Genomic DNA, 14,342 nt, shown 5'->3' on the forward strand with positions numbered 1-14,342 from the left:
AAGTGTTTTGGTTATACTACATTATAGCATTACTTTAAATTTACTCTCCCAATAAACATTTAATAGTTTTTTGCCCCTTTTGAAATAAACACATGGGCTTTTAGAATATCTAAAAACTATCACTTAATAGTTTAACTACTTATTCTAAACATTTTTGTAATGAAAAATAAATTTTTGACTTAAAATTTTGTATTGTTTTCCTCATGAATATACTATCATACTTCCTTATTATTATTTTAATTATCTTCACAAATATGAATTTTTTCTCTTTTTAAACAGGTCTCATGTGCAAAAGACCAGACATTGGTTGTAGGCAGTATTTCAAAGGCAGAATACATTTAAATGCTCTAGCAATTAGTTATTTTTTTAAAAAAATAGTCTCAAATGTTGTATTCAGTCACACTTATAGTATATGAAAACCGCTTTTGAAAGACATCTTAAAATTTTTATGTTTTGGCTATCAATAAATTCAAAGATTTTGGTAAATCTAATGAGGAATATTAAATTTAATTTCATATAAATAAGTTTTGCAAAAAAATCCAACCTTTTTAAAATAAAACTGGAGCCAATAGTATCATGGCTCCACATTAGCCTTGCTTCCAAGAAAAATGTGAATCTAAAAATATGGGCAGCAAAAACATGCAATTTTTGTTGTTGTTGTTGTTGTCTTTGTTTTTCGAGGTAGGGTCTCACTCTGGCCCAGGCTGACCTGGAATTCACAATGGAGTCTCTGGGTGGCCTCGAACTCACGGTGATCCTCCTACCTCTGCCTCCCAAGTGCTGGGATTAAAGGCGTGTGCCACCACACCCAGCAAAAAAAATAAAATAAAATGCATATTTTAAGACTTTTAGTAGCCACTGGTAAAGAGACTGAGTTAAGTTTTAGTCTTCATGCTAGTGTCACAAGCAGTACAAACTTCCACTTCCAAGCCCTACCTTACACTTATCACCTTTCCTACTGCATTCTTATAGCATTTTGAACCTGCAGCCTGCCATTGTGTAACATGTTTTTGTTAAGTTTTATTTTTCTATTCTTAGCATCTAGCAAAATTTTCTGACATGGTATTTGCTCAAAATATTGATTTGTTCGGGCATTCATGCATTTAATAATTACCTACTATGAATAAGGCATTAAAAATTGAAGTAATGATGGAATGATATACTTTTTTGACACAGGTCCAGGATAACGCTGAGCTTATGATAATAATCCTGCTTCAGCCTACTGAAAGCTGGAATTATAGATGTATGCCATGATATCTGACTAAACAATGCTTTAGAAAAGCACTTAACACTGAAATTCTGCCATTTTTCATGAGATAGTTTTAAATTATGATTTAAGCTTTAACAACACTTTCTAGATCATTATCTCAGCAAAGCCAGAAAACAAACAAAAGTAAAGCACCCCCCCGCAAAAAAAGAACTATGTAATTACAAAAGTTCACTAATTTTCAAGCTGGGTGTGGTAGCATACACCTTTAGTTTCAGCACTAGGGAAGAAGATGTAGGAGGAGCTCATGAATTCAAGGCCACCCTGACACTACATAGTGAATTCCAGGTCAGCCTAAGTTACAGCAAGACCCTATCTTGAAACCTCCCCTCTAAAAAAAGTTCACTAATTTTTGGCCAAAAAATAAGATCACTTATGATAATATAAAACATATATATATATATATATATATATATATATATGTATATATATATATATATATATATACCTTTTTTTTTTTTTTTGGTTTTTCGAAGTAGGGTCTCACCCTAGTCCGGGCTGTCCTGGAATTTACTATGTAGACTCAGGCTGCCCTCAAACTCATAGCGATCCTCCTACCTCTGCCTCCCAAGTGCTGGGATTAAAGGCGTGCACCACCACACCTGGTTATGCTTTTAAGAAAAGAAAACTGTTTACAGACACTGGCCTCTGAGTATTAAATTACAATGTTTAATGAATATGATGGGCAAGCCAAGAAGTTCTTCAAACAAATTTCACATTATTAGGTTTCAACCCACTAAGTATAAAGATTAATTACCTTACTACTCATAAGAATCCTTGTAATTTTTCAAAACTAGAACATTCTCTTTTGTAGTGTTAAATGTATATTCCTTTGTCATAGCAGTTTTCCAAATTTGTTTTCTTTTGTGTTTTAAAGAGCTCCCATTTTTTCTGCTTCTAACATTTATAAATCACATTTTCACATGACTTGGACAAAGTAAACGTTGATGGGTTTAAGGTCAATAACAGTCAAATCATTGCAAAAATGACCTTCAGCAATAATCCTTACATTATCTCTTCATAAAGGAGATTTTTATCAGTTTAGAATGAGATGTCAAACTTATCAATTTTTGAATTAGAGAGTTACTTTTCCCTAATAAACTGATTTTTTTAAGTGTTTTTATAAAGTACATAAGGTATAATTAATAACATTAATTCTTTTTTGGTAAAGTTTCTATTTTCAAAATAATGAAGAATCAATAACTTACTTTTCTGACTGTTGGGATATGAGACTAAGAAGATTTTTAGAATTTTATGCTTCTGAACCTAAAAGATGTTTTTCTTTAAAGCAGAACAATGTAGCAAGATAAAACTATAGAAAATATAACATATGCAGTGCATAGAAACTTAGAAAAGTTTGGTTTTTCAAGGTAGGGTATTGCTCTAGCCCAGGCTGACCTGGAACTCACTATAGTCTCAGGCTGGCCTCAAACTCACAGGCATCATCCTCCCTCTGCCTCCCGAATGCAGGGCTTACAGGTACCACACCCAGCTTAGAAAAGTTTTTCTTTTCTTTTTCCTTTTTTTTTTAGTGTTTTTTTGAGGTAAGGTTTCACTCTGGTCCAGGCTGACCTGGAATTCACTATGGAGTCTCAGGGTGGCCTCGAACTCACGGTGATCCTCCTACCTCTACCTCCCGAGTGCTGGGATTAAAGGCGTGCACCACCATGCCCACCTAGAAAAGTTTTTAATAGTAAATGGCTCTAGACTTCTCAGTTGGTACTTAAGACATTCAAACGCTCTTCAGAGTGTGTAAACATTGAAGCAACACTGCTTACATCCCTGATTCCAGTATCTTTTTTGTAACTTAAAGTCATTCTGTCTCTAAGGATTCTTCTCTAGAAAGTCCTCCCAAAACTATCATTCTGCAATACATTCTGCACCAACAGTCATGGCAAGCCATTCTTATAACCCCTAAACTCAACTATGAACAGAAATTATTATACTTGAATCACATGAAAGATAGCTGAGCATTATGACAAAAAATGGTATTATCCTAGGGTTTAAGCTAATATATTAGATGAGAATTAGAACAGCTACTCTTATCTCAAAATATTTCATCCTTATGAAGAAAGGAATCATCTAAAAACATTTTGTCAGACTTCAATGAATATGCTTATCATTTATGTTTTGTGATAGTTTGTCTTCAGAAATTTTCAGAAGCTTAGCAATGAGGCTGGGGAAATAGCTGCTCCAAAATTACTTACAACATAGAAATAAGAAAGCACTGAGCCATTCACTCAGTATTTATTGAGCACCTGTACCAGTAGGTAAATGCCTATACTTTCTGACCCACCCTCTGTGAAAGAGTGGAAGATATCCAGTGCAGAAGTTTTGGAACTTAATGTTTTCAGTATGTTTCTTAAACAACCCCTCCTTCAAAATGTTAAGGTTTCATAGGACAAGAACAAAAAACAAAAAAATCCAAACACTATCATAATAGTAATTTTCAAGTTTAATATCCTAATTCAAGCATAACAGCTAATGACTTACTTTGGATCTGGTGGTCCATCTGACAGTGGTTTCATTGACAGTTTACACAATGACCTGAATACTAGAAAGGCATCCTTTTGTAAAATGTGGGAAAACTTAGCACCAGGTGAAGGTCCTGAAGAATTTCCAGATTCCTAAACAAGTTAATATACCATGAAAATAATGACATTTGCCAGGGTAAAATCATTTTAGCCTTCTAGTATATTATTTAATTCACTACCAGGTAGAAGTTCTCCTATGTATTGGAAGTGGAACCAGATGAGGAATTGCCACTTTGATATACTATTATCATACCCAATAATAAACTAATATGTTAAAAATATTCCTTGTCACAAAATACACTCTTATTATTTGGAATGAAACTCAGGTCCTCATGTTTGTGAAGCAAGGACTTGACTGAATGAGCTATTTCCTCAGCATGTTTTTCTACTTTTTATATACTCTGGGTAGACATAAGGCAAAAGAGTTTGTTAAGCCATCTTTAAAATCACTAATGACTGATGGTCAACAGAGTCAAGAAAATCCACATTAACTGTGGGCTACCAAATTAAGGTAGATTCCCTTGTCTAAAAAGAAAAAGAAAAACATACAAAACACAAAGGTAACATAAGGAGGACCTATCACTACCATGATACTGACTTCCCTATAACCCTCAACAAGGGTTAAGATGAAATTTCCTCTATTTCTGACTTTTTCCTTTGTCCTATGATTGTCCTGAGAGTGCGAAAAGAATATGCTTCTTAAATGTAATTTCAACAAGGGCATGGGGGATTTGAACACAGATTAAATACACCTTTAAGCTGAAATATAGAAAAGCTTCAATATTTTATTCCCTAAAATAAAATCAGCTAGCATCATCAACTGGGAGGATTTACTAAAGGTATTGGTGGATAATAAATTCATCTCTATCCCCCTCATCCCATTTATACCTGAGTATCATTGGAAGAGACAGACAACCTGTCATCAGGTAAGGATGGTGTATATGCAACAGAAATTGGTGTTCCTGGGATTCCATTTGCTTGAATATTTTCACTGTCACTACCATCCTCTATAGTTCCAATGTTGCCATCTGTACTTGCATTTATAGTAGTCCCTTCTCCCATATCTAAAATGGTAAGAAAAAAACATGCAAAATATATCTGACTTAGCCAAAATGTACTTACAAAGCACAGAGTACTTAAAATGAAACAGTTGCAGAAAGATAAAGAGAAACAAAATATATATTGGCACCATTTAAAGGTTACCATATTTAGTATTGTGTAAACATGCATTTGGAATATTTCCAAATACGACAACTGATCCTTAAGTTGCTTTGACAATGAACACACTCAGCTGATATAAGGGCATTCAAGGTGTGCCAAAGCAGAGGCTTGCACTTAATTTACACAAACACTCACTAACTGGGTTCTGATGAATGCTAAAATGTTAAAAGAAATTCCTTGAGAAAAGTAATCCTTGGGGGAGGGGCACAGTATAAGTTTGGGAAATGCTGGGAAACAGGGTTATTCACTCTAGTCTTTAAGCTGCTAATATGTACTGAACTTTCCAAAGGATATTTAACAGATAGTGTTACCAAGATTTATCTTATCATTAGCCCTTTCCTTTTTCAGCATATCTGTTAATAAGTCTAGTAAGGTATGTCCCTTAGAACAATGGCATATAACATGTGACAATTTTCATTATGTCACCAAGCAATCACACTTATAAATAATATGAACAGAAACAAATGACTTCTATTGGACTGAAGATAATCCAAACAATACCAAATTCCAGAACTACTGTAGGTATAACATATATTACTTTTATAATGAAAGAACAAAACATAAAAGTCTGTGGCCACAATTCTGTATCCAACTCAAAGAAACTATAAGTAATAATGAAGGAAATACACTCAACTAACTAGAGCCCAGATTCCACAATAGGCAAGACTAGTGTTTCTATTTTATTTATTTAATTTGCAAGCAGAGAGAGAAGAGATACAGACAGATAGAGAGAGCATGGGCATGCCAGGACCTCTAGTGGATACAAATGAACTCCAGATGTATGTGCCAGTTTGTACATCTGGCTTTACGTGGATACTGGGGACTCAAACACAAGTCTAGCCGTCTCTCTAGCCACTAGCATTTATATTTCACCTCTGCCATTTAACAGGATAAATTGTCCCATTTTGTCTCTATTTCATAGCAACAGAGAAAAGAGAGTCTGTGAAGAATTACCAAAATGCAGACATAATACATAAACAATATAACTAGTGTTCAGGTAGTGGTGGTTATTACCAATATTGTTATTACTTGACAACATTATATCCAACTTTTAAGTGACACAAGTAATAGGAAAGAGTAGAAGTTTCTGGCTCTCCTACCCAAAACTGCTTTCTGCTTTTCAAATTAGAACACTTCAATAGACCAAGCTTGATAACTCTAAAGTATGTTTTGCAATAAAAAGTATTATATAAAAAACATAGTAATAAAATATCATCATGAAAAATCAAACACTTTCTCAAAGGACCTTATACAGCTTTAATATTCTGTTTGATATGATAAATGCAACTGTAACTTTTATTATAATAAATTACACATGCAAACACTTACACTGGGTTGGGGAGTTGGCTCAGTGGTTAAAGGCACTTGATTGCAAAGTATGCCCAGGTTTAATTTCCCAGCACCCACATAAAGCTAGGTACACCTGTGGTTTGTATGCAGTGGCAAGAGGGCCTGGCCTATCCATACTCTCCCGCTCTCTCTGTCTCCCTCTCCCTCAGCACTCTCTGCTAGCAATTTAATAATTACACAAATAAATAAAAATTAACTACAGCTGGGTATAATGGCTCAAGCCTTTAGTTCCAGCACTTGAAAGACCAAGGTGGGAGGATCACTGTGAGTTCAAAACCAGCCTGGGAGTACATAACCAGTTCCAGGTCAGTCTGGGCTACAGTGAGACCCTGCTTTCGAAAAACAAGCAAACAAAAAAACTAATTAGCATGTCTTAAAAAATAAATAATTGCTTATATGTTTAAAAAACTATGAAAGGAGTCACAAAATGATTATCAGAAACTAAGTCCTGGCTCATTCCCCAAAAACACCTAATAGAAAACCCTCCTTGCTGCATCTAATTCTTTTCCTATGTCTTACTTTCTCTCTCCTTGAAAATTGTGTGTGTACACAGAAATCTCTCTTGGGCTGGAGAGATGGCTTAGTGGTTAAGCACTTGCCTGTGAAGCCTAAGGATCCAGGCTCGAGGCTCGAGGCTCGATTCCCCAGGACACACATTAGTCAGATGCACAAGGGGGCGCATACACCTGGAGTTCGTTTGCAGTGGCTGGAGGCCCTGGTGCACCCATTCTCTCTCTCTCTGACTCACTCTCTGTCACTCTCAACTAAATTTTTAAAAAAATGAACAAATAATAAAAAGAAAAAGAATCTCCCCCCCCGTCTCTCCTCTCTGTCTGTCTGTCTGTCTGTCTGTCTCTCTCTCTCTCTCTCTCTCTCTCTCTCTCTCTCTCAACAGACAGAGAGAGACAGACAGACAGACAGAGAGAATGGGCACTCCAGGGCCTCTTGCCACTGCAAATGAACTCCAGATGTATGTACCACTTTGTACATCTAGCTTTTTGGGGGTACTGGGGAACCGAACCTAAGTATCAGGCTTTACAAGTATCTTTAACTGGTGAGTCAGTCATCTCTCCAGCCCCCTATGTCTGTCTTACACAGTGATTTCCTTCATTTACTTAGATGAGTAATTTAACATAGGCTCCCCAATTCTATCTTGTACCACCACTCAGTTCCTTAGCAGCTCCAAAAAAGTCTTTTTCTTCACAATTATTTAAAAGGAAATTATCCTTAGCATTTCTAAGGTGAACTGTTTCATTTGCATTAAATCCAGTATGTTAGCATTACATATTCAGTTTTATGTATGTTAACTAAATTTTCCATATCACCTACCTAATAGTGAAATCTTTCATTCTAAGAAATCTTCTACTTTTGCTATACCTCAGTTATTATCGATTTTTCTTCCTGTTTTTATCAAATTTCTCAAAGGAATACATCATTATATTTTTTAACTTTTTATTGAACACTTCCATAGTCCATTGTTTTTGACAAAGGCTAGAGGACTTGTTATGACTAAAGAGATCAAAGAGAGATAAGGAAATGAAGAGCATACTTAGGATGGGCCTTGAAAATAAAGAACAGAAGAGTCACATTTTGGGATAACTTGCCAAATACTTGAATTTATTAATATATTCTTGAAATGCTGGTAACTTTCATAAGGATGAAAATATATATGATCATGTCCTTATTCCTAGAAAATACATGGGAAATATATACAGTGACAATACAACCTATTTTTTAATGGTTCAACAATGGCATGGGTGTTGTATGTGTTGAAAAATATAAAGCATAGCAAAATTATGATGAATCCAGATTAAGGGCACACATGTATTTATTATACTGTTCTTTGATACTTTATCTAGGTTTAAAAAGTTTTCTGAGTAAAATGTTGCCAGGAGAGAGCACATGTGTAAAGTTGGGACCAAGGAAGGAGTGGTTGCTGAAAAGATTAGTAGTCACACTAAAAGGAAACTGTATATGTTAAGACAGTAAGACAAATGGCTTGAGAGAATCTCAGGAACTGGTTAGGCCTCACCCATGGAAGGCACAAGGATGTGTAAATGGAGTAGACACATTAAAAAAAAAAAAATGCTTGAAGATAGCTCTCGATGCTGGCAAAAGTAGCCTAGGGAAGTGTTTCTCTGCCTTAGTCATTATACATTCAGAAACTATTGCAGCCATTGTCTAAAAGAGCCTGGTGAATACCTGAGCTGGTTGCAGCACTGTCCACGTTTGTTGTTTTAATTTACATATGGCTTTGCATTGACATTTTCATGCTTACATATTATATTTTGCTCATATGTACTCCACATTACCCTCTCATGAGACTCTCAGTCTCACTGCATTTTTTCTGATCTTTTGTTATGCTATGTCTCAGAAGAGATTGATTCTCCTCATTGGAACACTTAAATGTCAGTAACTAATTAGGGAGGAAAGTAGCTTACCAAGCCATTCTCCTATCTATAACAGAATGATGACTGGCCCTATAATGTGCAAGTAACTGCATCTGGTGTGAGTTCATGACCTTCTCATGTCCAGATGTCAAAGTTCCAGAGCACTTATCTCCTTCTTCCAGCTCTTACATTCTTTTTGTCTCATCTTCCACAAATTTTCCTGAACTTAGTACTGTCCATGTTTTGCAGAATGAAGAATACACAATTATGGGGTCATGTATGCCTCTACCAAGATGTGAAAGGAAAGTCTGGGAAGCTAGACAGTGTGCAGCAGGGTAGGACTCTTGAGAGGACAATGTGTGAAGCCAAAACTGCAATGGAAATCCTGGGAAGTGAGAGATGGCAGGAATGCAGAATCTCTGCTGAGAAATGTGGCAGGCAATCAGAGGAGCAAGCTCTAGAGAGAGGCCATGTGTGCTATCAACAAGTCACAGAAGTGTACCATGTTCACCAACTCCTTGGCACTCAGATCACATTACTACATGCTCTAAATGCATGGCATGGAGCCACAGGACTTAATGTCTGCCATGCTTGTTTTGGTCTTTCTTTGGTTCTGTTCCTCACTTTTGGAATGGAACTGTTTACTACATCACTGTATATTAGAAGTATGTACTTTGTTTGATTAGAAAGGATTCATAATTAAGAGTTTGCTTGGGGTCTCAGTGGAGACTTTGGATCTATGAACAATGCTAGAATTGTTAAGACTTTGGGGATTCTTACAAATTAACTACAAGCATTTTGCATTATGAGACAGCCACAGGCATTTACAAGTCAGAATGGAAGGTTGTGGTTTGAATATGAAATTTTCTTCACAGGCTTATGTGTTCAGGTTTGATCCCTAGCTAGTAGCACTATTTCTGAATGTGCTTTGGTTGGAGACTGGTTGTGGGACACAGGTCACACTGGTGGATGGACCATTCAGGGTTGTTTTATCCCTCATTTCCTTCTCTCTTCTTTTTATTTATTTGAGAGAGAAACAGAGAGAGGGAGAGAGAGAAATATGTGTGTGCCAGGGCCTTCAACCACTGTAAATGAACCCTAGACGCATGTGCTACCTTGTACATCTGGCTTACATGGGTCTTGGGGAATTGAACCAGGGTCCTTTGGCTTTGCAAGCAAATGTCTGAACCACTAAGCCATCTCTCCAGCCCTCCTTCTCTCTTGCTTCTTTTTTGTTTTGTTTTTCAAGGTAGGGTTGCATTTTAGCCCAGGCTGGCCTGGAATTCACTATGTAGTCTTAGGGTGGCCTAGAACTCACAGCAATCCTCCTACCTTTGCTCCCAAGTACTGGGATTAACTCTCTTGCTGCTTATCTGCCATGAAGTGAGTGAGCTCTATGCTCCACTATATGCTCCTTACCATGAAGCTCTGTGTCCCTATATTGTTCCCAGGAGCAATGGAAACAAGCAACCATGGGCCTAAAAAAAAACCTATGTAAGTGTGAGCCGAATAAATCTTCCCTTTTTATAAGCTGTTTGCTCATATACCAGACACACACACACACACACACACACACACACACACAAGATAATACAAATTCCCATGTAGAGTATCTGCTTTGATATCTGTTTAGGCCTAAGGTATCCAACATCATATATTCACTGAGCCACATGAGATGAAGAACTGTCTTGGGCCACACATTAAATCTAGTATTGTCCAACACATAGCCCATGGGTTGTGAGAGCATACTTAGGTTTGTTATGCCTGACAGCACCACATGATACCATGTACAGAGTAAACTAGATGACAGCATATTATCAAAAAAAATAAATCTTCCTCCCCCCATCCCCGACAATCTTACAATGTTTTAAGTAAGCTTATGATTTTGTACTGGGTCACATTCCTCTATCCTGGGCTGTATGCCACCCATGGGCAATGAGTTTAACTTCTCTGGTTTAAGCCAAAGTGCTAATTTCTATTATATAGCTCAGAAACATTTTCATAAGGATAGACAGTCTGAAGGAAAAATTCAGCTTGTCAAAAGTTAGTATTAGGGCTGGAGAGATGGCTTCATGGTTAAGCTCTTGCCTATGAAGCCTAAGGATGCTGGTTTGAGGCTCCATTCCCCAGGACCCACGTTAGCCAGATGCACAAGGGGGCACACGCATCTGGAGTCCGTTTACAGTGGCTGGAAGCCCTGGCGCGCCCATTCTCTCTCTCTGCCTCTTTATCTGTCGCTCTCAAATAAATAAATAAAAATAACAAAAAAAATTTTTTTTTAAGTTAGTATTAGGCCGGGCATGGTGGCACATGCATTTGATCCCAGCACTTGGGAGGCAGAGGTAGGAGGACTGCTTTGAGTTTGAGGCCACCCTGGGACTACAGAGTGAGTTCTAGGTCAGCCTGGGCTAGAGTGAGATTCTACCTTGAAAAACCAAAAACAAAAAGTTGTATTAGTACTTTTTACCCAAGTAACTTCTGTAGTATTACTTAATTCTACCAACAGTATCACCACACACCTAATGTATTTAAGTTTTAAAACTGGTTCTATATAGAACATCTATATAGAAAAGAGTTAACAGAGTAGGTCTATGGATACCTATAGAAATGCTGATTTTTTTTGTATGTGTGAGCATATGTGTTTGTTTATGCATGAGCACACAAGTGCATGTGTGTATGTGCAGAGGCAAGGGAATAGCCTCAAGTATCATTCTCAGGTACATGGTTCACCTCTTTTTGAGACAGGCTCTCTCAATGGTTTAGATCTGACTGAGTAGGATAAACTGGCCAGTGAGTCTAGAGATCACCTGTTTCTACCTCCCAAGTACTAGGACTTCAGGTGCATGCCACCCTGCCCAGCACTTATGTGGGTATTGGGCATTGAACTCAGGTTCTCACACTTGTAAGGCTGGTACTTTACCAAGTAAGCTATCTCTGCAGCCCCTAAAGGCATACTTTCAACATTGGCCTTTGACGCCTGAGATTTGACATTTAGGAGAACTAATTTAAGTGGCTCACTGTGCTTGAACTATACAAATAATATAGATTATGCTGAACTAAATTTCCTTGAGGGACTGGTATCTGGGTACATGCTATGCAGAGGGTACCCACATGGTATCCTCCAATTAAAGCCTTGGTCTTGACATCTCTAGTAGATATCAAACATTTTTCTGATATTTCACAATCTGTTACTATAGGAATTAAGAGTATCCTATATGACTATACTGGGGAAATATTCCTAAAAGTGAAAACCTGGTTTCTCTGAGACTGACCCACATGTATTTTCCCTTGAGTAATTTTACTTTGTACTTTTTTTTTTTTTTGCTGTAATAAATTATATATGGGGACAACCATATGTTGAGTCCCATGAATCCTCTCAGTGGAACACTAATCTGTGAAGTATTCTTGGGGATCTCTGACATACTTATTTTCTCCTCTTTAACTACTTAAACAGTTAAAACTCTTGATTAAATATTCATAATTTACTTATTATTGGATTTTTTTTTTCATTTCCATTCTTACTATAATCTATGGAACTTCCTATTTTAAAGTTTAGTTTATGTAAGCATAGTTCTTATTTCATTTCTCAGCTCTAAAATCTAAATGGTAAATCATTTTCCTAGAATGAAGTCCAAATCCTATCTGGAACTTATAATAACCCTATTGGTTGGTATCAAACTACTTCTATAATCCTTGCTGTTGTATGATATCACATACACTACTATTCTTCAGGCAAATTACCATTTGCCAATCTGTAATTATATTTTTCCTGAATTTTGACTGCTCATTGCTAAAGGAACTTAATACTTCATCTTTTGTTAGTCTTGTATACATAATCCCTCTTCTCCTGAGCATGGTCTACCTTGGGTTAATTTTTGTAGCCCCCAATAGAGACACAACTGTGCATATGCAATTAAGTATTTGCTAGATAAAAATGACAAATGAAAACATGAGAAGGCAATCAGATAAATGTCTGTTTCTGGGACTTTATTAATGAGGAAATATATTCTTATAAATGTTTAAGTGGGAATTAGGTACAGCAAAAACAACAATATTCAAAATCCATGCTATACATTTAATCTTATTTCTAGATTATGTATCAAGGTATTATGCTTACCTCTGTACATGACATCACAAATTAAAAAAGCACCAATGGACTGGCTTCAAATCCAACCCTCATTATAATATACTGTTTATGAAAAACATGAATGAAATTCTTAACAAACCTTACAATACATATTTTAGAATATGATCTATTAGACAAGTATTGACCCTATATTAACTATAGTTTCTCATCTAAAAGTTGTAAGAAATTGGGATTTGTTTTTATAGTCAGGTATGAAAATGCACAACTATGATCCCAACAGTCAGGGGGCTGAAGTAAGAGGATAATGAATTTGAAGTTAGCCTGGGCTATATAGCAAGACACTGTCTCAAAAACAAAACCAGAGGGTGGAAGGAACTTGCTTTTCTCCAACAGATATGAATTATTGAAAGACAAAATAATTTAAATAGTTTAACAAAGTTTAAGATTTTTAGAGTGATAAGAAGTACTTCCTTCCTTATCCCTCTGCCACCAAAAGCAACAACAACAACAAAAAAAAGAAATAGAGGGGCTGAAGAGATGGCTTAGCAGTTAAGGCATAAGCCTACAAAGCCAAAGGATCCCGGTTTGATTCTCCAGGACCCACGTAAGTGAGATACACAAGGAGGCAAGTGTATCTGGAGTCCTTGTGCAGTGGCTGGAGGCCCTGGTGCGCCCTTTCTCTCTCTCCCTCCCTCTCTCTTTCTCTCAAATAAATAAATAAAATATTTACAAAAAAAAAATGGAATCAACCTTCAGTGTCACTGGGAGGAGTGGTTTTTTTTTTGGCTTTTTAAAAATAAATGAGTATAATTCAAGCTGGATAAAGACAGGAATACTCTCCTATAATAAAAAAAAAAAAAAAGCTTAAATCCAGTAGTCTCCCTTTGTCTGTGGCTTCACTTTCCATATTTTATAGTTAACCAATTCCAATCCAAAAATACTAATTGGAAAACCCCAGAAATAAACAATTCACAGATTTTAAATCGTGTACTAAAAAGAATTCTGAAATTTCTTGTTGCCTGATTCCATTCCACCTGGGATGAGAATCATTCATCTGTCCAGTGATCACAGCACATACACCACCACTCAAGGGTCACCCAGAATCTGCCTCAGATATCAGTTTACTGTTGAAATTCAAACATTCTTTTACTTAATAATGTCCCCAAAACATAAGTAATGCTGAAACTTCAGATATGCCACTTAAAAAAGAAAAAGTGGTAAAGGGCAGTCTTTAAGTAAAAAAGACTCAATAAAAGAGGAAAAAAAAAATATTCTAAGGCTGTTCTCATCAATGGCAAAAATATTCTTCAAATTTCTTCAAATTGTGAAGAAAAAGAAATTCTTGTTAGTTTTGCTGGCATATTTAGAACTGCACAAGCTATGATCACAGCACATGGCATATATTTAAGATGGAAGCAGCATTAAATCTGTGTATGTGTATACAGGGAAAAGCAGTACTTTGGTACTGTTTGGTGGTTGTAAGCATCCACTAG

At 36.4% G+C, this 14,342-nt stretch overlaps 1 protein-coding gene across 2 annotated transcripts in view; it reads right to left on the bottom strand.

Moving 5' to 3' along the window:
• Arfgef1 (ADP ribosylation factor guanine nucleotide exchange factor 1) overlaps nucleotides 1-14,342 on the bottom strand; it is a 142,841-nt gene that overhangs the window by 82,040 nt on the left and 46,459 nt on the right. For both annotated transcript variants that reach the window (XM_004653303.2, XM_045142827.1), the window contains exons 8-9: nucleotides 4,690-4,865; nucleotides 3,761-3,894 (exon numbers count right to left, since the gene is read on the bottom strand). In XM_004653303.2, the coding sequence (XP_004653360.1) occupies nucleotides 3,761-3,894; nucleotides 4,690-4,865 (310 nt within the window). The remainder of the gene's footprint in view (nucleotides 1-3,760; nucleotides 3,895-4,689; nucleotides 4,866-14,342) is intronic.

This window comes from Jaculus jaculus, chromosome 2 (genome assembly GCF_020740685.1).
Source record: "Jaculus jaculus isolate mJacJac1 chromosome 2, mJacJac1.mat.Y.cur, whole genome shotgun sequence".
NCBI lineage: Eukaryota > Metazoa > Chordata > Mammalia > Rodentia > Dipodidae > Jaculus > Jaculus jaculus.